This window comes from Echinops telfairi, unplaced genomic scaffold (genome assembly GCF_000313985.2).
Source record: "Echinops telfairi isolate 266 unplaced genomic scaffold, ASM31398v2 ScPeMD7_3533;HRSCAF=4204_1, whole genome shotgun sequence".
Classification (NCBI taxonomy): domain Eukaryota; kingdom Metazoa; phylum Chordata; class Mammalia; order Afrosoricida; family Tenrecidae; genus Echinops; species Echinops telfairi.
In genome coordinates, this window is record NW_022107432.1 from 9,497,820 (window position 1) to 9,525,626 (window position 27,807).

The following is a 27,807-nucleotide window of genomic DNA, read 5'->3' on the forward strand; positions in this document are numbered from 1 at the left end:
CCATGATGTCTAATCTTTCGGAACCCCACAGTAACTCCGATTCTCAGTGGGACTCAGGTCATTGCCAGGGACTCACACAAGCGCTCTGTATTTTAGGAGTCACCTGAAGCCTCTGCTGTTTTCTCAGTTTTCATTAGTGGGCTAACCGGCTTCTTGTGTTGATACATATTTCATTCTCATCATTTTCTGCAGCAATCCCTAAGCACACACTTCGCTATCTGGTAAGCCTCTGATCACCAACATTTCCCAGCTTCATGCGTTCCTCATTTCAATTCTCTTTCCTTAGTCATCATCTAGCCCCCATTGCCACCTACTACTTTAAGTGAAATTGCAGTTTTCCACCAATCTTGAAGTTGGCGTACCTTCACCATCTGCTTTCCGTTTTCTCCAGAAACGCTGGCAGGAGGACAGGAACACACACAGGCTCCTCCATCCTTGTCGGACTCTTTCCGCTGGAGGTGGTTCCATACCCAAATCAGAAACCAGTGTGCGAAAAACACAAGCCCTAGCAACACTCTGTGCTGCACTACCTCCAGAGAAACTCTGGCTTTGAAAATGGATAGGGCCTTCCTTAAATCAACTGAACCAGAACTTCAGCAGGCAAGGCCATTTTGCTTTAGATCCAACTCAGACTTACAAACTCTCTTTGTGACCTGCGCTGTGGAATGTTTCAGATGCCACTGGGCCAGAGTCAACTGTGAAGAGTAGATCTAGTTCTTTCTGCTAGGCAAAAACCAAGCTTGGGCAAAGGAGTGTTGAATCGTGAGACTACTTATAGAGTTCTTGTGTGGGTAGGTAGGTGCTTTTTATTCCAAGACAAAAGACAAGCTTTGTTTAAAATATTCTGAAAAATCTGATAGCCTTGTCACAAAGCCAGATGGAATAAATATGGCACCCAAGGTATAAATCTATCATGGTAGTATAAATCTTCATGAAATATCAAGAATATATTTGTCACTACCCTGGGTTCATGGAGGTATAGTTTATTCATTTTGTGTCCTTAATGCCATATGTAGGAGGTGATTAAATGATAAATTCTGCATTTTAAAAAATTGAGAGTACTTCATTTGTCCACCAAGCCAAAATATCCAATTCTCTGCCATCGAGTTGATGCTGAATCAAAGTGAGCCTGTGGTAGAGAGTAAAACATGCCCCGAGTTTCTGAGATCATAACTGTTTCCAGGAATAGGACAGAGAGCCCTGTCTTCCTCCTGTAGAACAGCTGCTGGTTTCTAACTGTGGACCTTGTGGGTCACAGCCCAATGCAAAACCACTGCATGGCTAGGGTCCCCTCGGAAGCTTCATAGGGACAACATTCTCTGAAATTCCTAAGTCTAATGGACTATTTTACTTGAATTATTTTATATCGAACAATTTATGAGATCAACTAAGAAATAAAAAGATTTCCTTCTCTCCCCACTTAGCCTATATGGAAGGTTTCTGCGCTATATGAAATATCTAAGCAACAAATGAGTTGCTTTCAGCAAACAATTCAGATGAAAACGTCAGCTTATTCTCCCACATCAATAGCCATAAGAACATTTGTGTCGACAAATTCTCCCAGCCCACATTTTATCTAGACAAACATTAGATATATCAGTTCAGAAGTTGAAAAAAATTTTAAGGTGGAAACCATTTCTAATAAGCCTTTGCTCTGAAATATCTTCTCTTTAGCCTTCTGATTGCTTCTGTCTTGTGCCTCATCCTAATAATTCTACCAGTTAAAGATTCATTCGAAATGCCAGGAATCCTCTTTCTGAAATACAAGAACTTTTGGAAATTCCATGGAACTATTTGGGATTCATGTTCTGATGCTAATTTACCAAATGCATGGAGTATGTTCCTTGTAGCCTGAAAGATTAGGCATTTGGTTTCTGAGGAAAGAAACTGGCTGATTTGGGGAAATGGAAAAGCCCCCAGGGCAGATATTGCTGTGGAAGGTGGAGTTAAAGCATGAGGACATAAGGATTTTGAGAAGAGTATTTGGAAAGTGTGAAATTTGGTCATAGGAGGGTACCAGAGACAGCCTTAGATAGGTAACAGACCTTACAAAGTCAACCCTTTAAAAATATAATTATTCATATTTATACTAATTGAAGGCCCATATTCAGAGTTCATGAAGTTTCCACTGCTGTCAACAGCTTAAAGCTACCATATATGGCACAAATTCAGTGCAATATAAATCATTGTTTTGCTGTGGAGTTCATATTTTTTTAATTCAAAATGTGCAAATATTGCAACTAAATGAAAATAACATGTATTAGAAAGTAAGTCACAGTTTAATAATAATATGTCACATGTCTAATTTCATGGATTTGGACATTTTATTTTCCTCGTGAAATTTGCTAGCAATGACCAATTCTGGCTCTGATAACTCTGAGTATTTAACCAGGGCCAGGATCAAAGTGCTTCAGCGCTGAAGAGGCTAAGATAAAATCTCACCACCACTTCTGTTGTGTGATCTTGAGTGAGTTACCTAATCTATCTGGAGCTCGCTTTTCCGATATATAAAAGAAGAATAAGGAAAGCACTGGCTTCATAGGATTATAATGACAATATGTGTAAATTATGTGACGTATGATGACAATATTTAGAAAGCCCTTAGAGCAAGGGTTAGCATATGACCAACAATAAAAATTGGATGTCAGAATGAAAGGGCGCTTCTCTCCAGCCAGTTTAGCTAAACTTTAGTGTATGCATACAAGTGTATTGTAGTGACACCAAGTCTAGCTGAGTTACGTGCAAACAATTCCGTCAGGGCAAAAGGCCCTAAACAAAACAACCAGCAACATTTATAATCATAAAAACTACAACAGAACTGATTTGACGTCGTGGACCATTGAGCAGTATTAGAGTACTTATGAAGTCACATGGGATTTATATTTATCTGTGGATGATTTTCTCTTGGGAACATGCTTTGATTAATTTAACACACAAATTTTTGGTATGTCTTGTACTTTCAAGCAGCAAAAATACCCCCCAAAACAAAAAAAAACACACACATGAGTCCCTTTTCTTCTTGTGCCAGAAACTTTATTTCAGCTTTATTATTAAAAAAACCAAAAATCATACCTGCTGCTGGCAAGTCAGTTCAGACTGAGAATAGAGACAAAATTGGACCAGATCCTTCTGCTGTCCCAGATTTTTCTGATAATTAATATACTTGAAGAAAATGGATTGTCTATGAGAGCTTTCATTTGAAATAAATCGATCAGCTGACAGTTATTGAGTCTCGGCTTGGTGCCCAGCATTGTGTTAAAGAGGTGGAAAATGGCGCCTTCATTCAAATTATGGATAAAGACTCACCACGGGAAGCTGTTAGGGAATGTGAGTTGATGCATACTGATCAGTGATACAGATGCGGCTCTCTCATTTCACTGGAGTAAGAGGCCAGGCAAACAAAACAAAAAACAGCGGAAGAAGGTAGATGCAAAGACGTTATTAACCCCTGAGTGAAAAGGACGGAACATTTCCTCCTAGTAAAAAGGAAAGGTGGACTCTGTTGGAAGCCCAATTATGAACATGGATGAAGAAGGATGGCAGGGCAGTCTGGAGATTCGGGTGGGTCCTTTGCAAAAAATAGAAGAGTAGTTTATGCCCCTGAATGTTGCCCCTCCCTGCCCAGCTGACACAGGTAGTCCTTGGATTTGACTGAGCAATCAAATCTCTTCTGAAATGCATTATATATTTTCAGCATTGTCGCCTTTGTCCTACAGCTGTTCTCTCTATATTTATTTTGAAAACGACTCTTCCCTTTTGCTCAACCTCGCCTCATGCTTGGCTGTTTGAAGGGCAGCTTCCATGTAAAAAGCCCATCCCGTCTTTCTTGGCTCTTTAGTAGGTTCACATAGTTCTTTCCATTTTTCCTGTGATGCTTCAGGAACTCATCTCTCTAGCCAGTAACCTGAAGTAGTATTTCAGATCAGCACATTTGGCTGTACTCTTAACATTGGCATTGTGTCACATGTAATCACTGGGGTCCCTTAGGAGTGAATTCCTACTGAAACTGAGAATTATTTACTTGAAACCAGTTGCCTCTGGGCAGAAGTTTGCTGATAGTGGTGGCTGACATTGCTTTCTTTGTTTTCCCATGAGATGTGTCCGCGGAGTTGTTTAAATTGTACTCCCCCCTTACAAAAATAGCCACATTTTAGAATTTTAACATTATTTACAACTGAAATGATAACTGTAGCCCCAGGGACTCAAAAACATTGAAAGAAAACGTCTGTCATGTAGCTTTAACCTTGAGTCCTCTTGAGAGATCACATGATTTGTAGATGATATTACTATTTATAATTATCTTTTGAGTTGAAATACTACATGTGGACATGTCTGTGGTATAAGTCCGAAAATTAGAATTTAGAATCAGACTAGGAATTTTCATGCATGAATTATTGCTGCCAATGAAATCAAATATGTTATGTCTCCCCATGCTGATCAAAATTCTAAAAATATATCCGTCCTTAAATATTGAAAAATTTACATCAATGCAACATGCTTCAGTTTATATACTTTTTGGGCTCACAGAAATAAATTATGAAATATTTCATACACTACAAAACCTTAATTTTTTAACATTATTAGGCAGACATTGGGCCTCCACCCAAGTTCTCCCTCAACACAAGAACATTTTGCTCTAATAACCTGAACACAAGAACACTTTGTTCTAATAACCTGGCATTCTGTGATGCTCACCTGATGCTCACCTTCCCGACACGATTGCTGAAGACAAAATGGGGCCATAAGCAAAGTGGTGAAGAAAGCTGATGGTGCCTGGCTATCAAAAGACGTAGCGGCTGGGGTCTTAAAGGCTTGAAGATAAACAAGTGGCCATCTAGCTGTGAAGCAACAAAGTCCACATGGAAGAAACACATAAGCCTGTGTGATCATGAGGTGTCGATGGGATCAGATATCAGGCACCAGAAGACCCAGAACAAACAATCATATCCATGTGAACGGGGTGCAGGGGGGTGGGGGGCTGTGTGGAGTGAAGACCCAAAGACTATCTGTAGACAATTGGACATCCCCTCACGGAATGGTGATAAGGAAGGGACGAGCCAGTCAGGGTGCAGTATAGCACTGATGAAACATGTAACTTTCCTCTAGTTCTTTAATGCTTCCTCCCCCTCACTATCATGACTCCAGTTATACCTTACAGATCTGGTTAGACCAGAGCACGTACACTGGTACAGATAAGAACTCTACACATGGAACCTAGGAGAGATAACCCCTCAGGAACAATCATTGGAATAGTGATCCCATGAGGGTCGGGGGAAGGTGGGGGGAGAAAGGGGAAACTGAACATAATGATCGATGTATAACACTCCTCACCCCCACCCCCACTGCAGGGGGACAACCAACAGAAATGTTGGGCAAGGGAGACAGCGGTTGGTATAAGATGCGAAAATAATTGATATATTATCAAAGGTTCATGAGGGAGGGTGGGGAGGGAGGATGGAGAAAAAGAGGAACTGATACCAAGGTCTCAAGTAGAAAGGAAATGTTTTGAAAAGGATGATGGGAACCCATGTACAAATATGTTTGACGCAATGGATGTATGGATTGTTATAAAAGTTGTCATAGCAACAAAAAAGTTGTAAGAGCCACACCCCCAAATGATTTTTTAAAAAACAATGCATAATTTTACAACTTTATTTTAAGATTTATTATGTGTATTTATATTTTAAAAACCCTGAACATACTGGAACTGGCTTTGGTTCTTGGTGAGTCCGGGCTTTACCAGTGTGGCTTGTTGTTTTGTACTGAGAAGTGTTTTCCTCTGCAGGGTGAGCGTGGACTGCCTGGGACTGCTGGCTACCCTGGACAGCCTGGTCAAGATGGTAAGCCTGTGAGTACTGAAAGCTTAGTCATCTCCAGTGCTGGGATTATAGAACCCGCGTTCTAGTCTCTTGTTAAATATCTAACTTCAAAACTGTGGGCATTTTGATATCGTAAAAGATTTGCCCAGTGAGTTCTCTATGTCAATGAAAGATGGACTTCAGAAACCCTTTATCTTCATGTATTTGGAAGTTTCAAAATTAAATCCTTTTTAAAGGGTAGTGTTATTTCCCAAGAATATGAGTATATGCCCTAGAGCATCAAACTGAAAACATATTACCCTCTGAAATTCAGGAGAACTTTAGGGACAGTTATAATTAAGGGTAAGAACACAGGACTATTTGCAGGTAAGTCATTTGTAAGATTATTTATAAAGCAAGTAACTGTTGCTGTCGTTAGGTGCTGCTGAGCCCGCTCTGGCCCGGAGTGACCCTGTATAAAACGGACGACACTCGGACCCTTCCCCTGTCGTCCTGTCAGCATTCCTGTGGTTGAGACCATCGTTGCCTCTGCCGGGTCAGTCCTCGGCCCACGCACGACAGGCCCTCTCCCTAGCATGATGCTCTTCCCCGAGGGCCGCTCCTTAGGCTATGTCCCGAGGATAGGCGACGAAGTCTTGCGTTCCTCACTTCTAAGAAGCGTTCTGACTGCACTCTTCCAAGACAGATTTGTTTATTCTTCTGGCAGTCTGTGGCATATTCGATATGCTTCCCCAAACCATAATTTAACGACATCAGTTCTTCTTCCTTCTTTGTAATTCATTGTTTAGCTTTCACCTGCGGTTGATCCAATGGAAATACCAAGGCTTGCATGACCTGCAGGGGTGCACCTTTGTCTTCACAGAGCCATTGTTGCCCTTTTACACTGTAAAGAGGTCTTTTGAAGCAATTTGCCCAATGCAATATGTCATTTGATATCTTACCTACTGCTTCCATGGGTGTTCGTTGTGAACCCAAGTAAAGTTAAATAAATCCTTGAAAATGTCAATATTATCTCCACTTATCATGGTTTTGTTGATGGCTCTACTTGTGGGAATTTTTGTTTCTCTGTTTCTCAGTGTAATCCTTACTGAAGAATGTTGGTTTTGATGTTCATGTGTAAGGCCTCCGTACGTTCAGCAAGACAGGCTCTGCCATCTGCATATTGTAAGTTGTTAATCAGGCAAGCAAGGTTATATCATGTGCACCCCTGATGCCACGTTCTTCTTCATGGGATCCAGCTTCCCGGATTATTTCCTCAGCATACAGGCTGAACAAATGTGTTGAAAAAAAGCAGCCCTGATGCACACCTTTTCTGAGTTAAACCACACACGATCTCCTTGCTCTGTTTTGATGAATGGTTCTTAATCTATGTACCGGTGAGGCCGGAGTACAATGAAGTGTTCTGGAATTTCCATTCTTCATATATCATCCACAGATTGCTAGCCACACCATTGAATGCCTGCGCATGGTCAAGAAACCGCGTGGGAACATATTTCTGGGAGTCTCTTTGCGCAGCCCAGATCTGGCCTGTGTCAGTCACGACACCCCTTATTTCACGTTCTCGTCTGAATTTGGCTCACTTTTCTCACATCTCCCTGTTGATCTGTTGCTACAACTAGTTAAAAATTATCTTCAAACACTACTTGCATGTTCCATTAATGTTACTGTGTGAAAAGTCCACATTCTCTTAAGTCACCTTTCTTTGGAAAGGACAAAGTATGGATCACGTCCAGTCAGTTGGCCCAGTGGGTCGCTGTCTCCAAATTTCTTGGCACGAGCAAGTGAGTGCCTCCAGGTCTGCATCACTTATTTCTTTAAACAGTTTTTTCAAAACCATTTTATTGGGAGCTAATACAGCTATCATATCACTCCATGGTTCTATCACATCAAGCAGTATCATACAATTGCTACCACACTCAGTTTCAAAACTTTCTCTTCCTTCTTGAACTCCTTGATAGCAACTCCCATTTTTCCTCTTCCCCCCACTGTACCCCACAGGAACCTTATTTTACTTGTTATCTCCATAGATTCTTTAATCTTGGGTGTCATATGCAGAAAACAAAAGAATAAAACAAACATTCAAGAGGGCTACCCCCAATGACAAAATACATCAGATATAAATTTCAATCTGAGAAAAAAAATGAACAGCAGGTCAGTATTCTGTGAACTCTTGGAGTCTTGCTTCTCTCCAATACCAAGAAATCCCAGTTTGACTTCTTCCTTTAATACTATCCATACTTCAGCATATGCTACCGCCGAGCTGCTTAGAGATGGACTTTTCAAATGTGTGGTTTAGTGACTATCTCTGTTCATTTCTATCTTCTCGTGATGCTTCCTACACAATTCAGCATTTTACCCACAGAATCCTTCAATATTGGAACCCAAGAATTGAATTTTTATTCATTTTTTTAAGTGAGGAGTATCAAATAGTTTCTTTATTTTTGGACATCTTTTTCTCTATATTCCAGAGCAAGTTCCAGAATCTCTTGTGACATCCATTTTGGTATTTTCTTTTTTCCCCCTCTTTCATATGATGTTCTTCATGCAATCCACAATTATACTAATCTTTGAGACTGATGTTTAAGAAATCTTTTGTTGAAATGGTCTCTAAATTCAGGCAGGATAGCTTTAAGGTTGTATTTTGACTTCATAGACTTGTTTTAATTTTCTTCAGCTTCATCTTTTACTTGCATCTGAGCAATTGTTGGTCTGCTCCACAGTCAAGCATTGGCCTTGTTCAGACTGATATTATTGAGAGTCTTCATCTTCTCTTTCTACAGATTTTAAATGTTCTAGAACATTTTATATATCAATAACCACATAAAGGTTTAAAACCAGTTATTGACTTAAAAATTTATATAACGATTTTCACTAGAAATAAAATATATGCACTAAGAAATTTTCTTTATCTTTTAACTCTCTCTTACTATGGAAAAACATAGTGTGATTTATATTGTGAGTTAATAATGTTCAAATAACAAAAGAATTGCAGGACTGCTGTTAAATCTTTCGTGCCCCAATCATCAGCTTGAGGAGGCATTTTTAAGTCTACGGGAATAGTTTGCAGATAAATTTCATTTTTAATTCGATAAATTTAGTTCAAACAGTTTTAAGAAGTCAACTTTTGAACAAATAATGTATTTGTGGTGTACATGGCTAATGTGCTCAGTGACTAACCCAACACTTAGAAATCTGAGTCCACTGAAAGGCCTGTTGAGAGAAAGATTATCAAAGGGAGGGGGATGGATCGACACCAAAGTGGTGGCCAGTCAGAGCTGTTGGAAGCCAAGGAGCTGCTTGGTGATGGGGCTATGTTCTTCACACTGGGATTCACTCTAGGGATGAAGATTTGTGAAATTACCAAGATGAATGTGAGTGTAATGTGGAGAATAGATTATGTGAGGATGAGAGTGGTGGTAATAGGCAGTAGGAGTGCTACCGTGTGGGATGTTATTTCAAGGTTCTAACTGAAATGTAAGAATGAGTTGGACCAGGATGGCATGGCAGAATAGGAAAGAAATGGATCTAGATTTATTTTGAATACAGCCTAACCGCATAAAGAGGTGGGATATGTAAGGGAGGTGAATTGTGAGATCTGTGGCGAAAGCAATTGGGTGACTTATGGTGCTCTAAACGGAACTGAGCAACATTGGGGAAGATGTAGGTTTGTGGGGCAAATCAAGAATGCATGTTTGGGCGTGTTAAGAGGTATCTTCTGGGACTTTGAAAGTAGGGATCTTGAATTTGGGGGAATGTTTGAGAATGGAAATTTACAGTTGAGAATTCCTCTTGTGGTCTCCTAAGCTATGAAGGTGGATGGGATAATTCATGAGGAAGTACCAAAAAATTGAGAAGAGAGTGAGACACTCAACTTAGCCCCATATGATTTTATCGAGAGAAAAGAGGGGGAGGTTCCAGCCACGGAACTTGGGAAGGACTATTCAGTGTGGTGGGAGGAAAATCAAGTGTGGCTTTCCGGAATCCCAAAGCAGAAAGCATTTCAGTAAGGATGTGGTCAATCACATCACTGTTGCTATGAGCCTGAGAAAAAGGAGGACTCTGACGAGTTCCTGGAATTTGCTCTAAGGAGATGACTGAGGACTTCCTTACCTAGGCTTTCAGGGAGGCTGCACCCCCAAACTGGATTCGGATATGTATATGTGAGTGAGCAGGGAATAAGGAAACGGTCACAGCGAAGACAGATCCTTTTCTTAGGTTGTAAGAAGGGAACAGGGAACTGCAACAGTCACATGGCGGGGTGGTGGCAGAGAGGAAGTTAAAATAAAAAGCAGCAGTAGACATTGTAGCATGTGCTTATGTTTATGGAAATTAAGCAGGAGAGAAAGAAAAAAACTGATGACTTGGCACCGAGGATATTAGTATCAGTGTTCAAGAGGATGATTTGGCTTGGATGAGCGTGTAGGCAACTGAACCTTTGTATGGGGAGCCATAGGGGATGAACCTAAAGTTAGAGAAGCACCTATATGGCATACTTAGAAGAAAGAGGATAAGAACATTAAGAAGAAGAAAAAAGTAGTGCACGAGATCAACATTTACCAAGCAGATCATCCGTTGTACATTCAGTGTTTCATACACCTTTCATCTCATGCCCTGAAGTCCCTGAAAGGCACCATCAGTGAGATTGTTTCTTCCCCGTGCTTCCTCTTTTTATTCCTCCTTCTTTCTGAAACCTCTGAACTTTATCTTTGGGTAAATGCTGTCCTTTTGATCTTAAATTGTTCATTATTTTAGCACAGGAGTGAGGTCATATCCAGACCTGAAGTGGGACTAAGAGCCGTAATCTTGGGGTGGGGGTACCCACCAGTCTCGATCTGACCAGTAAGCTTGGTTTCTTTTATGATATTGAGCTCTGTGAGAGGGAAGACCGTGATTATCAGACTGCTTGTATGTGAATTGAGTTGAATGAATAGATCTCAATTCTCAATTCTTCCCTTTTCTCTTATTTTTCAATTCTTCCAAGTGCCAACATTTGTCTTACAGTTTCTTTTATAATCTATCCATCTCTCACATTAGGTTTTTGATGTCCTAGATTTTTTTTGGTGAAGTCCCTCCCTACCAATCCCTATTATGACTCTGTGGTCCTATGTAGGCTCTGCATTAATCACACAAAGTATGGTGCATACCAACCCTCTTCTGCCTGGAGACCCTTTTCAGCACAGGCAGCTGTCAACACTGCGCCAGCTCAAAGAGGATACACTCCAGTGTCACCTACTAGCACTTCATCATCCCCCCTGACAGCACCGCCCATGCACTCAGACACGAGTTTCCTTTCCAGTGATGAATCGTGTTGGAGGTGAGTGCTGAGCAGCCCTTTCCTTGGCTGTCAGCCCGCAATTTGCTCTCTGTGTTCTAGGTCTTGCTATGAATTACATGCTAGGGGTTAGTGAGAGTTATCTTGACTGATTATCATGGGTATTATACTTAGTGGTTCATATTGAAGAGTAGTTCTATAGAGATTTATTTATTACATGTGTTAAGTATTTTATCTATGTATATGTACATGACTTTATGTCTATAGATGTAGTTAGGTGTGTCCAATTGTATCAAAGAAAGAAGAAAGAAACTTTGATTGGCAAAATAGTGCACTCCAATAAAGCAAACAAAATGAAATTGATAAATCCTCAAACCTGTGGATGTTATTTCATTCGAAAGAGAGGATTTGGCAGATGTGATCTTGAGGTGGGAGATGATCTTGGGTTATGTAGATGGGAACAGTGTAATCAGAAGCTCCTGTGGTATAGTGGTTACACACTGGGCTGCTAACCGCAAGGTCTGCAGATTGAAGCCACCAGACCCTCCATGGGAGAAAGATGAGACTTTTTACTCCCGTAAAGAGTTACAGTCTCAGAAAGTCCCAGGGGAAGTTCTATCCTGTCCTGTGGTGCTCACCAAAAGTTGGTATCGCCTCGATGGCAGGGTTGAAGGAGGCAGAAGGGTTTCTATAAGACAGTAGAAGTAGAGGTGGGAGTGACGAGGCAGTGTGGGGCTCTCTCAGAGCTGTAAAAGACAAAGAATAACTCTTCTAGATGCTCCAGAGTGAAGGCAGCCCATTGACACCTTGACTTGAATCCCTTCGAGCTGTTTCAGATGTCAGACTTGCTGTCCTTTTAGCTAATATACTGATATAGTTTTAAGCTGTGAAACCAAAAAACCCCCTGCCATCAATTGATTCTTATTCTTAGAGACTGGTTAAGTCAAGCTCCGAGTATTGTGATAACTTGTTACAGCAGCCATAGGAAACAAACTCATATCTTGTTTACCCAAAGGTGTAACTTTTCCTTAAAAGTTCCTCTCTCTCCTTCATTTCTTCCTCCTTGAAAGAGATGTGAGGTTGGGTGGCCAGGCAGGAAGAGAAAGCAAGCTTGGGAGTCAGAACAGCTGAGGGTCATTAGTGTGCATTCCGGGCCAGCACACAGCGGGGGTGGGAAGGTGTGGGGGGAGCCTCTGGCTGGCTATTGAAGCCATCTGGACCAAGGAAAGTTGGATGGAATAATTCAAAGGGAATTCTGCTTTGTTTGGATTTGGTTTTGTGCAATCCCCCTCAATAAGCAATTTGAATCTCTTTCACATGATAGCCAGGCCAAGTGAACTAAAGCTTTAAATAGGATATTATTCCACTCTGGAGAAATATTAATTTTAATAAGGAAAAGGTCTTCAACCAAAATTAAAGCAGTTTCAAATCCTTTCACCTTTTTATTTCTCTATCATTAAATGATTTCTGTCAGCACACAGAGTCTGAGACTTTTATGATTTTTTTAGCCTTAAAAGATTTATAAAATGAGCGTTATCCTGCTAGATAATCTAGAGTAGTATAACAATAAAAGGCATTGTATCTACTCTTCATTTATTGATTATCTCATTAATTGATATACATATTTATGAGCCCAATGTAAAGTGGTTATTTTGTATATTAACGAAGTATGACTGATAGTCACAGACAGTGAGCTTAAGGTTATTTGCCTACATGATTAGTGTAGGTTACACTAATTACATGATTCTTAGAAGGTTGGCATTTATGAAATGATCTAATCTGGTGGTTATGTAATAGCAGTAGGTAACATTATGATAAGTGTAGAGAAGATTCAAGTTGCCCAGGATTTTATCTCTCTTGGATCTACAGTCAATGCACATGGAAAGCAGCAGTCTAGAGAACAAAGGGCACATTGCACTGAGCAAATCTGCTGCTCAAACCTCTTTAAAGTGTTGAAAGCCAAGATGTTACTTTGAAGACTAAGGTGTGCTTGACCAAGCCATGGCCTTTTCAATTATCTCATGTGCGTGTAAAAATTGGATAGTGAGTGAGGAAGACTGAAGTAGAATCGATGCATTTGAATTAGGATGCTAGCTATGTTAGTCTGGGTAGACTAGAGAAACAAATTCATGGACACTCAAATGTGTATAAAGAAGAGCATTATAGAAGAGAGTAATTGTATATTAAGAAAACATCCCAGCCCAGTCCAGATCAAGTCCCTAAGTCCAATATTAACCCATATGTCTGATACCAGTCTGTAAGTTCTTCGTTAGACTCATGCAACACATACAAAGACGCCGAATGCAGGCAGATCACAGGCCAGTGAATAGGAAGTCTTGTGGATCCGTGGAAGTAGAAACATCTTTACTCTGGCAGAGGTCTCCACATAGCTCCTCCGGCTCCAGGGCTTTAGTGTCTCTACATGTGTCCTGTCAGGAGGAATGTCTCACAGGGAGTGAGCATGTGTCCCGCCTCCCGTGAGCTATTTATCTCCTTAGCGCCTCCAAATGAGGTCATCAAGCTGCGACCTGATTGACAGGCTAACCTCCACCCCTTCACTCTTAAATCTCAAGTTGACAATAGATTGTGCAACTACCACACTAGCTAAAAGTATTGAAAGTACTAAGGACTGCCAAAAGAAGAAATAAATCTGTCTTAGAAGAAGCAGAGCAACAATACTGCTTGGAAGCAAGGATGGCACAACTTCGTCTCACATACTTTGGACATGTTATCTGGAGAGACTAGTCACTGGAAAAGGACATTATGTTTAGTTCAAAACACATGAGATAAGCATACAAGTAATATATTTTGAACTAAACATACAAATATTAGTTGTATATTTTATTTAATTCTTCAAGCATTTATTTGGTAACACGTCTAGTGTATGTGGTTTAAATAAGATCATGTTTATTTTGAACATGCGGTCTTTTGATTATATGAATTCTAGGTTTTATTTTTTTACATTGTAGAACCTGAATAGTGATGACTACTTAAACTCAATTAATTTGTGCTCTTACTTCATTATTCACTCTTTCATCCATTCATTCATGTACCAAGTATTTGCTGACTATTTCTAGGTTCCTGCCTTATTGAAGTTCATGTTACATTGTTGAGATACAGGTAATAGATAAACTATGCACCACACCCACTTAAGATCAGCTGGGTGGTGAGTACAATGGTGTAAAATTTGCAGAAGGCTATTGATGAAAGTGGAAGTCCAACATCCATTTGCAGGGTTCCTGCGTGGATTAAGTCCCCAGTGAAGCTCGGCTGGCCATACACTAGGCACGTGAACAACCCCAGTAGCAGACAAAGAGCATCGTAAAGTGGATTTTCGCAGAGGCACTTAGACCAGAATGTAACACCTTGTCATTTATCTCCCATTGGACCCATTTTTAATTTATTCTAATTTTTAAATATGTCTTACTTCCTCTTAGATTGTGGTCTTTCTCAGTTTTATGGTTCTTGTTACTGCCCGTCCCCCCTGTTGTGGTCCTTGTTTTGTATGTTTTTCTGTATAAGGAATCCTGGATAGGTGGGCTTATGAAGACAGTAGCTGTATTAATAATTTCCTGGGGGCACGGAAGAAGAGTTTGGGGGAAATGGGGTGTCAACAACAGTGGGAGCATGAAGGAAGTAAAGGTTCCAAAATTGATTGTGATGACAAGTGCAAACCCTTCTTGATATGTGAACTATTGAGTTGTATGGTATGTTAATTATAGCTGAGTAAAACTATTTTGAAACTATATAGCAGGAATGTAAGAGAGAGAATGAGACCAGAAGTTGGAATCGACCTGATGGTAGTACGTTTCTGAATGATACCTCTTTTTAATATGAAGGTATAATTACTAGGGTTTTAGCAAGAATTATTAAATGTGGTACTAGTTATATTGAAAGGTTCTATATTTAAAAAAAATAAGGTTCAGTTAACTTTACATGGGAAATGAGAGAATTTGCCTAAGTGTAATTGAATTCTGTGATTCTAAGAACCTACCTAACTGCAGAGGTTATTTGTTAAAAGTTTCCAGGATTTTTCATTCATGTGCTTAGTGCCAGGCAAGTTATTTTAGGAAACCTGGTGGTATTGCTTTGCATTTATTATTTGCCCACTTTTCCCTAAAGGAAGGGGCTAGAGCTAGGTTAAATTTCAGTTACTGTAAAGGTAATGTGCAGATATTTAAAATCAAAATTTGGTTTATTTCACAGCAACATATAGCTTCTTCTTATTAAATATAAATTATTTATTAAAGGGAAAAACAAAAACCCAAACCAATTCCTGTCTAATTGATTCTGGCCATGTGGCCATGGAGACTTCAGGTATGAGTATACCTGTGCTTGTTTCAATGGCTGTGATCCTTCACAATTAAATCAGTTCCCCACCTCCACACCCCCACGCCCCGCCTCCTCAAAGGTGCCTCTTTTTCAAAGGTTGAATTTGCACAGTCAACCTTTTGGGTTGTATTCAAATGCGTAATAGTTTATGTGACCTTGAGATTCCCAAATTGTTTATCATAATCCATAAACTATTTGTGTGTGCACTCTATATTGTCAACCAACTAAACTGCATTTTCCTTCAGAGCTCCTCATCCAATCAGTGCTCTCAGCAGCTGTCCCACTGCACCAGCATCACCCCCCACTCTCACCTCCTGACCTTCTCTACACTGCCGTCCAGTTGGACAAAGAACATCTTGAGTAAACTTTTATTCCATCTACTATTGTCTCTCCACTGTGGGAACTTTTCACCTGATGTCCATGCTTTCCCAGGCTCCATTTTTTATCCTTCTTGGAGTACCAACTGGTCTTTACAAATCACAGATCTGATTGAATGACCCCTTGCTTTAAAAGACATCAACAACTTGGGTCATGATCATTTTTGTGATCCCCAGACTCTGCACATCTGTCTGATCTACCACCGAGTCTTGCTGCAAAGCATGTTCGTTCCCCTTGTTCTCTTGTCATTTCAGCACTGGGGATGTGACTTTTCCTCTTTAGCTCAGAGGCGGGTGGAAGGGCGTCCTCTGTGTGCTTGCCTCTTCCTTTAACGTGTCTTCGAGCATGTCTCTTTGGGAAAAAGTTCCCCGAATTCCTGTCCTTCACTACCCATACTAGCAACATTCTTCCTTCGCATTTAATTCAGGTATGATTTTATCATTATGAAGTTTGTCTGGGTTACTTTGAACAATCAGTTGAAGAATATGTTATTGACCAATAGGTTGGTTTCAACTCGTATCTCGCAATAGTAGTAATTTGTAATAGTTACAAACTGTTACAGGTTTATAGCAAACAAATGAGCTTCTATGTTAGTTATACATAGATTCATCAATTTTCTTGGAATTTACTTGTATAGTGCTATAAAGTTTTTCATCTATTAGAAGAGTCCACAATGGTCATTGAAAGTACACCCTTGATTTTGGTTTCCTAGTTATCTTGGCTGTGTACCTAAGAGTACCTATTGTAATTAAACTTTGAAGAAAATTGTATAACAGAAGAAATAGAAATATGCACTCTTATATTTTACAAAGAATGGTGACTTCCAAAATGACTTCTGCTGATATTATTCTTTTTAAAAGTAAGTACATTTATTTAACATATTTAAACTTATTGCACATTTGGGAATTTTATTTCCTAAATTTCCATTTCAATGCTATACATCTTTCCTGGAGCACTGTAACTATGAATCATGGAAAACAATTAAATTGATTCTGTATTCTTTTCTGCAACCCTACAATTTGGCAGTGAGAATAATTTTTTCCTAGAAATGACTCATTTCAAAAAACACTGTGAACATGGGAAAAACTTAGATAGAGTCAGGAATCTTGGGGATAGGAGTGGGGCGCACTCCCCACATTTGGACTTATACATGATGGCAAAATGTCAAAAGTCACGAGTTATTAGCGAGTCAAAGTTTATGTGGAAGTTACGGCCTAAAAATGCGAGTCAGAAATGTGTGTATTAAAATAATAAACCCAGTACAGCAATATGAAAAGTTTACATTTTTTCCTATTTGGGGCGTTTTTCTTCTTTTATTGTACCCTGCTATGAGTCAACTAGTGTTTAATTCTTTACTTCTCTTGGAAATTGTTCTATGTTGTAATACCCCTCCCTGTTAACCTTTATTTTCCTCATTTTCATTCCAAAATTTATTTTTCTGAATTTTATCCAGTTTCCTCTGGTGCTTTGCCTTGGGATCCCCTGCTTGGATGTGGTTTTGGTTTTTCTCTATTTTGTTACTAAGTATACTTCTTCCAGCTTCAAAAATAATCTTTTTTTTCCGTTTTCTTCTGTAACCAAGTTTTCAAGGGTGCATCTCACTGTGAATTGACAAAATATATCGAGCTCTCATTTTATGGGAAGAATTTATTATTTCAGTATTATAGGTCTCCCCACCCCCACCCCCACCCCCACCCCCCAACCAAAACAATTCGGGTTAAATATAATAAAGTCCACTCAGGCAATATTCCTGCTTTCAGTACGGTCAGTTTGGATGTAGAGAAAGAGTGAAATCCTAATGATAGTGACTGGGACTGTCAGTGTGAACATAGTGCAGGGGGCTATAGAGGCTGTCCACTGTACTGCAAACTTCTCTACAGTGTCCTCGTGGTTTGATAACCAGTTGTCTTTCACACTGGAGAAGGGCATTCCCTTTATCGATTTCCTCACATCACTGAGGTACTTTCACATGTGACTCCACTGGTTTCTTTTCAGAAGTGAAATGTGCATTCCCCTCTCAGTTGTATGGCAAGAAGCCAAGGCTTAGTTAGGCAATGTTACTTATCTTAAAAAACCATAGAACATAAAGGAGAGGGCCAAAATACAGCAGAAAGTCTTCTCCAATTGCAATATTCATTGTCTTTCCACTTCACTGTGTTGCCTCCCAGGATTTATGGCCTTGATGAGTCTGCCTGAGGTCATGAATGAGTCAGAGGTGAGCTGGGAACACAGTCCAGGGTATTTCTCGGTGCCTTTACCCGGTTCAAATGTCCCTGTCCTCTGCCCAAATAGCACAGTGCTATAGCATGCGCCGTGCTGGTGTCATTGCGATGAAAAGCAACACAGCAGCCATCATCTTTTATGAGAGAGCAACTTTATAAAATGAATAAATATGACATTTGACTAACTTGTGAAAATATGTGAGAGCAAAATAATTCATTAAATGTGAACTTTGTAGATGACCCTTTTGAATAAGAGTCAGGCTTCTTCTGAGGAATTTTACTAACAGTTCTTTCCTCCGGGTACTTGGATGTCTGAACGATTTAAAAATTTTAAAGTAGACAAGAAGGATCTCTTTGTATTGAATGAATCATCACAGAATGATCTATTAAAGCAACTTCTAATCTAATGAGTATCAACTGGCTCACTCAACTTACTGGCTATATAACTTTGGGCAAGTTGCTTAGCCTCTACGTGCATTATCTGAAAATTAGAACTTATGTTAAAAGATAGTTGTAAGTATTAAATGAGTTCCTATTGACCAGTTATTTACTCTAACACATGATAAATACTGTAGGTTGGGTATTATTATTGCTATTTTTATTAGGAATATATATGTATATATTTAATGATAACAACCTGTGTTAAATCATGTCAAAATCCTAACAGTATATGTAGCCTTCTAAAAGATCTCCTAGGTCATGGTATTTACGTAGTCAAACTCTGTTCATGCATATGGTAGCAGTAACTGAGATTCAGCAACAGGCTGTCTGATCTCAAATTGGTTGTGATTCAGTGATAACTGTAGTGGGAGAGAGATTAACTTCACTTTTTCCTTTTGGCTGAATTTGAGCACATAAATCACAAAGAATGGCTGCAAGTTTCCATTTGTTATTGGAAGCTACACAAGCCTGAACATCGTGTGTATGCTTTCTTAGGGGAAAGAGATTTTGCACAATTGTGTACAGTATGGATGACTTGCTGGTGAATTCTTCCATTGTTCAATAAATAACAAAAATATGTTTCAAGTACTGTGTTCAGTGCTACAAAGATAGACGTTATGTAACCTGGACCCTGAACAAAAAGGAATACATAATCTAGTGGATTTTAGAAAGAGGAAGTTCAGAAAGATCTTGTGGATGGGTTTGAAAATGGCATGTTGTTTTGTACGGAGAATGAAGAGGTTGACCATGAGGCTAATTGCTCCTCTGTGAAATGAAATGTTTGAGAATTGGGCAGACTTGGAGAAATTATGGAGAAGACATAATAGCAAATCCTGTGAAAAGCAAAATGGAATATGAAGGAGTGGATGATAGTAGATGATAGAAATTGCATAGTGATCACGACTCTGGAAGAAACTGAAAGCATAAAGCATGAAGATGTAATTGTGAACATCGGTGAGATCGCTGTTAATACTGTCTGCAGAAACTCGAACCAATCAGTCAGATGGGAACGAGATGGAACTGCACAGAGATTAAAGAGGTTTTAGATTCCAGACTGCCCAAATCAACTTGACATTGACCTTGGAAAGGCCTACATAAATACTAAGGGCCTGAAAGTTTGGAGATTTTTGTTACTCTGTGTGGGGTGGAGAATTGTTCTCTTTTTTCCTGCTGAAAAAAGTTGAGATATTTTTCTTCAGGCCCAGTTCCTGAAGAGCATATAAAAACTAGTGAGGAATGAAGCAGAGTATGTCAGATGGTCCCTTACATAGTGTGGGAGCCTATAACTGACCTCCTCTGGCTTCCCAGTTACCAGAGGCAGAAGTCAGACATGCCTCCTTGCTCCATCCTTCGTGACCTACTGACACCAACTGTTCTCTCCTGGCACTCTACTCCTATGCCAGGTGTGATCACTTGTTCCAATGGCACACGGAACGCACAGACAATACTCATAATTGTGGAGATTTATTAGAGAAGTTAAAAGGTTACTCAAGTCCAGATTTGTAAATAGTAAAGATAAAGTCTACAGCAGTACCTCTCTTCAGCCAACAGGGAAGTCTCTCTCCACCACACTGTCCCTTGTCCTCTGCCTCTGTTGACCTGGAAACCTGCCGCTGGCTCTGTCCCACAGTTTCATAGTCTAGGCACTCCTAGTCTTGCTCCGAGGTAGTTAGTTCATTGTGCCAGCCTGCCGATAAACACATGTGGGGTTAATTGAAGGGCAGGGGGATAAATGGCTCAGTGAGCCTTGCCTTTAGAGTTCTTGGGTCTCTTGCTTTGTGATGGTCACACCAGGGTGCAGCTGCCTTAGCAGTTCCCTGCTTCAGCTGGCAAGACTGACTTCCTACAAGACATCCCCAAGGAGAAGCCGCATGGACCTACCCTGATGCAGCCCTGGGTGCTGGAACAGCCGTGTGGAGACCCCTGCCAGTGCTGAGATGCTTACACATTCACTGACTCAGCTTTCCTCCTGCAGTCGGCATCATTGCCTTTGTTTTGTGAGATGGAGGACTTTGTGGATTGGTGTTGGACATATGGGTTAATGGGTTAATGTTGGACTTGTGGTCTTGGGCAGGACTGGGTTGGGATGTTTCCTTGATACACACTTAATCTTTACATAAAAGTCTCTCTTATACATGAGTTGCTGTGGATTTGTTTCTCTAAAGTACCCAGACTAATACATGCCCTGACCCATTATCTCCACGCTTATCTCTGGTGCCTCTGGGCTTGGCTTCCACCACTGCAGACAGAGATCTGGAAAGTGCTCTTCTGATCTCCCTGGGCCTTTTCTTTCGGTTCCTGCTTCAAAGAGGGCTTGTCCTTATCACCAGGAGATTGGTCAGGATGAAGGATCCCTCCTCTAGATGAGTGACACATAGACCAGTCATTCGGTGGGAGTTACAGAGATAAGGGTAGAAGATCCCTATTCGAAGCTGTGCTCTGCCACAGCGGCTCATCTCACTCTCGGGTTTAATAGCAGCCACTTTCAAAACTGAGCAATCCAGAATGTGGTGTAGCCTGAATCTGACAAATGGCATTGATGGCTCTTTGTTCTAGAGATGAATTCAGATGGAAATTAAGTATGTAGTTTGAAGATGTTTTACCTTCTCAGGTATGGAGATAATTTTATTAGTCTAGAGTTATATAAGGCTTGGGTTTGTTTGTGTTTTTTTTTTTAACCCTTTACATTGTTTCCGAATTTTATAAAGATCTTAGGATGTCAATTCTTTGTGAAACATTTAAATACTTGACACATTTTGTCATTTTTATATCTAATTTTTTCCCAAACCATTTTATTAGGAGCTAATCCAGACACCGTACCCTTCCATAGTCCTGAGCTCTGGTGGTGTAGTGGGCTATGCCTTCAGCAGACCTGACCTGCCAGCGTTCCTTGGAGAAAGATGATGTTTTTTTTTTTTTACTCCTGTAAGGAGGGGCAACCTCAGAAACTTACAGGGGAAGTTGAACCCTGCCCTCTAGGATCACCTTGATTCAGAATTGACTCGATTGCAGTGCGTTTGGAGAAGGAAAGTCATAGGTGTAAGAAATTTGTGGAAGGGAGGAGTCCTGAAAGGGAGGGCTGCTCTTCGTACATATGATGAACTGTTTGTGATTTCTTGTTTATCTTTCTTTAGGGATACCAGGGAATCATAGGATTACCAGGGGTTGCAGGTTCCCCGGGAATACAAGTATGTGATCGGTTCTGATATATTTTACAATCCTTATTGCTAATGCACTAGAAAAAAGGGAATTAATGGATTTTATTTTGTGCTTAATTTAGGGAGTTCAAGGACTACCAGGTTTCAAAGGAGAACCAGGGAGAGATGGTGCAAAGGTAAAGTGCGCTTACAAAAATGTCATCCACAGAGTATGAAGGGTGCGAGGAGATGGATTAGTATAATGGCTGCAACACTGGCTACAGATTAAGCAACAACTGAGAGGATGGTTCAAGGCTGGGCAGTGTTTCCTTCAGTTGTGTTAGGGTTGGTGTGGATTGGAACAGATATGCTGGTACCAACAACAACAAAGCTCTGATGGTGACTCCTGAAGAGCACGTTGTTCAGTTCCAAGATGTACGGGCTCAGAAGGTTGTCAATGGCCATCGGCAAACAGTGCTCGCCAGCAACCTTTTCTCACTGGGTGAATAAATGTCAGATGAGCAGTGGCGCTATCCAGACACCATGCTCTGTCTGTATGGTTCAGCTCCACTGAGAGTGAATAATTCAGCCAGGTTTGGGAGGAGGAGCTGTCTAAATGTCAATATGTGAAAATGAGTGCAAACAAGAATGAGTGAATGAGGGACATTTCATAAAAGGTCTTTTGAAATTTGTTCATATTAAGATCATTGTAATACATTTTCTTGGGGATAGATATGCCTCATTTAAAAATATAAGGATAACAAGAATTCTATCAACCTTAAATTACCTGCTCTAATTTGGGTCATTGTGCTGTCTTTTAAATAGAAGTGCAAGAATTTTACAAAGCCATGCATTCTGTTGGGTAAGATAAGTAAGATTTATAAATATGCCAAAAGTTTCTGTTTTCAATACAGTAATAATTTTATTTCAAGTTGATTATTTTCCTTTGGAAATTAAATCATATTTGACATAGCCAAGAATCACAAGTTCTGCCTTCATATGTATGTGGTTCTAGAAAGTTCTTTATCTAAAGCAACCTAGTGAATTAATCAAAGCCTTCTCTTTGGCTGTTCCTTTAACATGTGGTTCCATGTTTCTCAGAAGTGGAAAGGTTAAATCTACACCTCTGAAATGACTGGATTTGTGGCTATTTTTTTCCAGGCATTACAGTGACTTTGTGGAGATTATTCCACACTAATACTCTTCTCCATTAGGATATTTTCCCCTAAACGGTTTCATTTTGTGGATTTTCTCCAAAGACTCCTACAGCTGGAATTTCCACCAATAAAAATTAGATGTGCTTTCTTGCTGACTTTAACATTTGCCCTTCACATATCTAACAATAGGATGTGTGTAGATTTTGTAGGCTTATTTTTTTCCTCGGAATCTATAAAATCAGAAAGAACTCATGTCTAACAAATGATTATCAACTAAGAACTCTCATTTTATTAAATCATTTTTAATGAAAAGCAAACAAACATTTTTCAAGCACTTCTGTTGCGATGGGAAATAGAGAGGTGGCGTAAGAACAAAAGGGTCTATGTGATCGCGGAAGGGGATACTTTGTTGGGCTTTGATGGGACATGCTGTAGGCTAATGGGAATACTCTAGCCAGAAAATAAGACATTGATGGCACAGAAAAACATTAATAAAACTTGCAAAGTAGTGAAGAAGAATGGTCTTGGAATTTATGAGGGTGTATTGTGTTAAATATGGATCATTGATCCAGGTTAACCTAGGTATAAGATCCTCATGAGCACGATGAAGTTTCTGGGATTCACATTCTTCTCAGGGCTACCCATAGTTTGGCATGGTCCACAGAGTCAAATGCCTTAACATAGTCAATAAAACACAAATAAACATCTTTCTGGTATTCTCAGCTTTCAGCCCCAATCCACCTGCCTTGATGGGTTCAAACATAAGAACAATTTAGGACTGGACAGTGTTTCATAATGTTGTACATGTGTGATAGGTAGGTTTATTATGCCAATCTGTCAATAGGAACATGTGGGATTAATAAGGTTGCAGTTTGATTGAAGGACAAAGAGATAAATGGCTCTGAAAATCACCGCCCCCCCCCTTGCTCTCTGGTGATCAGGGCGTACTGGAGTGTGTGTGCTGTTACTGTAGCTAGTTCTCTGTCTCACCCTGTGAGCTACACTATCTGTGGTCCAGGCCAATCCATGGATCATGTCACTAGAGCTTGAGGCTCTTTATTTTTTAAAATTGTTTTATTAGGGATCATGCAACTCTTATCACCATCCATCCATACATCAATTGTGTAAAGCACATTTGTACATTCATTGCCCTCATCATTCTTAAAACATTAGCTCTCCACCTAAGCCCCTGGCATCAGCTCCTCATTTTTCCCCTTCCTCCCCAAACCCCTCCCTCAAGAACCCTTGATAATTTATAAATTATTATTTTGTCATATCTTTCTCTATCCGACTCTCCCTTCACCCACTTTTCTGTTGTCCATCCCCCAGGGAGGAGGTCACATGTAGATCCTTGTAATCGGTTCCCCATTTCCAACCCACCCTCCCTCTACCCTCCCAGTATCGCCACTCACACCACTGGGTTGAGGCTTTTTCAACAGCTGCTTCGCCATGCTGCTGGTGCTTCCATCACTTGAGCATGAGGCTGGTGGATTCCGTTGCCTTGCATTGCTTGTGTTTGATATCCCATGTGGGCCTGCTTCACTAAGCTCCTGAGCTACTGACTATTGGTGACCCACAGAAGTGCTGCTTGCTGCCTGTGGGTGGAGTCTGCTTGTCTCACCCCAGGGAGGACTCTGCTGTCTGCTTCCTTGACCTTGGACTTGGCAGCCCACGTGAGTTGAAGGACTTCCAGTATATTAACTGTTACAAGAAAGTGAGTTGACCTGAATCCTCTGTACTGCTGTGTGGACTAATTAGCTATTATCTTCATGTTAGGTTATCAGTTCAAACCAACCAATGGCTCTGTGATGAGACTTTCTATTCCTGTAAGGAATTATAACCTTGGAAACTCAGAGAGATAGCTCTACTCTATCCATAGGGTTGCTATGAGTTGGCATTAACCCAATGGCAGTGGATATTTTGGGATATTTTTTTCAACAATAAATGTGATTTAACAGAGTGTGAAAATTATTGAATATTGTTATTAATATCAAATTCAAGTAAATTTTTCTAAAAATAATTTTAAAATGGTTGCAGCAGTATATCAATAGGAATTGCCATAAATCCAGCTGGAATCAGGGAGGGTTTAGAATGAGGAATGTCTTAGTTATGTCATATAGGCTGAAAGTAGAGAACACAGAGAGATGGTGACCTTTGTCTTATTGACTATGCAAAGGCGTTCAACCTTGTGGACCATAACACATTCATGGATAACATTATGAAGAATAGGAATTCCAGAACATTCAATTGTGCTCATGTGGAACTTGTACATAAACCAAGAGGCAGTCATCACAACAGAACAAGTGTAGATTGTGTGGTTTAAAATGACTTCACCATACTTATCCAGTCTGTATACTGAGCAGATAATATGAGAAGCTTGGTAGAAAACAAAAAGTTAATGGCAAAACAAATAAAGAAAACAAAAATTCTCCCTATTGGACCAATAAGCAACATCATGAAAAGCAAACATTTCATTTTACTTGGATCCAGATTCAATGCCCCTGGAGGCAGCAGTCAATTAAATGGGGAAATCTGTTCCCAAAAAAAATCACCTTATTTGATAGCACCTAACCACCCGAACAACAAGCACACCCATGGCCATCCAGTCGATTTCAGCTCATACAACCTGATGGAGGGTGTTCAGGGGTATGAATTATTGTGGAAACAGATAGCCTCACCTTTTTCCCACAGAATGGCTAGTGGGTTTGAACCACTGATATTGTGCTTAGTGCCCAATGCTTTCCCAACAGTAATCTCAGGGTCACTTTATCTTATCACGGCATAACACAAAAATAGAACCATATAAACAATGAAAAATCGAGATAAGTCTCTGCTGTAGGATATTACATATACTAAACATTAAAAATATTATATAGATTGATTAATGACAAATATATTGAAAGTCCTTACAGGTGTCATCATTGTACCATTCTAAAGTTAATTGTACGGATGATTGTACAACTCCCCTTGATGTGATTGAATTACTGAATTGTATGATATGTGAATTCTTTGCTAGTGAAACTGTTGTTAAAAAGGAACAAAAAATGATTGTGAAACTAAGACAACAAACACCCATTATTTCTCTTTCAAAAAGTACTAGACCTGTATGTAATAAATATTAACTGCCAGGATTTTTCCTGTTTTGAAGATAACTCAGAGCCTTTCATCTTCATAACAGAAGTAAACAATTCATAAGACCAGCAATCAAAAAAAAATCTGTAGCGTCCTAGGGTGTGACTCTCAGTCCTTTAACCGACACTGAGCCAGAGCATGCCTTCCTCCAGAGCGATGTCAGTTAGTCCTGCCACGTAGCTTCAGTGCTTAGTTCCTTATCAGAATAGGCGGCTGCTTACTAAGAGTGCTGTCGGGATTCTTGGTAAGACTTCTCAAGCTCAAAAATACCTCCCTCACTGACCATGAAGGAAATCCTCACACATGGACATTGGTCTTTCAACGAGAGAGGGTTTTAATGTTTTTAATGCATCTAACTGAGGATGCTTTCTAATGGACTGTGAGAAGGAACATTCGATGAACACCTTTACATGGAGATATTGCGCAGGGTGAATGTTTAAAAATTATTAATTTCTGCTTCATCTTTCAGGGTGACCGTGGACTTCCTGGGTTTTCTGGACTTCATGGGGTGCCAGGATCAAAGGTTGAGGATGTCTGATTCGTTTAAATTCAATGATAGCATAATTTCTTTCATATAAACGCTCGTTTGTAAAATATAACTAGATTCAAGTAAGTACCATATATACTAGTGTATAAGATGAATTTTTCAGTACAATTTTAATGCAGTTTTTGTGGTAAAATTAGGTGCCTTGGCTGATATTCGGGTCAATTTATACTTGAGTATATACGGTTATCGGATTAATATCACTGTCATTGTTCATAAGAAATTGAAATTTTCTTTAAAATTTCCAGTCATGATTTTATAATAAATAAAAATGGATGAGTAACTTATACCATATACAAATTTTCTGAACTATCAGCTAAAAATTATATTTATGTTATAATGTTACGTATCCGTATTTTACTTCATAAACTTGGAAAATGAGGCTATTATAAACAAGCATTTAATCATTTTATTGTTCCTTTGCCATATTAAACTCAATATCATCTGTACTGTTTTTTTCTGTAAGCTATAAGGCAAAGAGTACGGTTTCTCTACAATTCAACACTTACATTTCCTCTTTCAGGGTGACATGGGTCCCAAAGGAGACAAAGGATCACCTGGACTGTATGGCAAAAAGGGAAGTACGGATCCTAAGGGATTTATATTGGTCTTTCCTTTTAACCTGAAATCCAGCCAATGGTGTAGGGTTCATCTTGGTGCAACCCCCTCCCAGCCTTGTAAAGAACGAAGAGAAAAGGGAAAGCTAGCGTAGGATTGTTACGCATGGCTCACCCCCATCTGTCAGTTCATGTACAGTGGTGACTCTCTGTTTCAGTGATGTTGAAAATCATGCCCCTGGTATTGCAAATACCAGCAGGCCTACCAATGGTGGATAGGTGATGCATAGTGTTCTATAAGAATTCATTGTGTTCTTGATCATTTTTAACTTTTAAAAATATTTACAGTGAGACATTCCTTGTAAATTGTTGCTTAAAAATGTTTTAACTGATTATCTATAGTTTGTCTTTCTATTTTCTCACAATGATGGAAGATTATATTCTTTGTACATTTGAACTAACAATTACTTTAAACTGTGCCCAAAGGTAGTTTTGATGTTTAGAAGTTTGTAATAATTCTGCATTTATCAACATTTTAAATGTCTAACACCGTGTGCACTGGGCTCATAAAATAATGCTTTGTTAAAAGTTCCTTAGCCAACACAAGCTGTATTTCCAAAAATTGTGCCACAGAATAATGAAGCTAACTTACTAGCTTTCTTATTGACGTTTGGTTTGTAACTCTCAAGCATGACTGTAAAGGGTGCTTGTTTTGTTATTCATTTGTAATACAGGGTGCAAAGGGTGAAAAAGGGAATTCTGGTTTTCCTGGCCTTCCTGGACATGCTGTGAGTTTGATTGTACAAAAGTTCTGGG

The 27,807-nt window shown here is 39.7% G+C and overlaps 1 protein-coding gene across 1 annotated transcript in view; it reads left to right on the top strand.

The window, feature by feature from the left end:
• Nucleotides 1–27,807, top strand: part of COL21A1 (collagen type XXI alpha 1 chain) — a 194,316-nt gene that overhangs the window by 102,505 nt on the left and 64,004 nt on the right. Inside the window, exons 10-15 of the mRNA XM_045294892.1 lie at nt 5,786–5,848; nt 21,599–21,652; nt 21,745–21,798; nt 26,360–26,413; nt 26,958–27,011; nt 27,726–27,779. Coding sequence (XP_045150827.1) covers nt 5,786–5,848; nt 21,599–21,652; nt 21,745–21,798; nt 26,360–26,413; nt 26,958–27,011; nt 27,726–27,779 — 333 coding nt within the window. The remainder of the gene's footprint in view (nt 1–5,785; nt 5,849–21,598; nt 21,653–21,744; nt 21,799–26,359; nt 26,414–26,957; nt 27,012–27,725; nt 27,780–27,807) is intronic.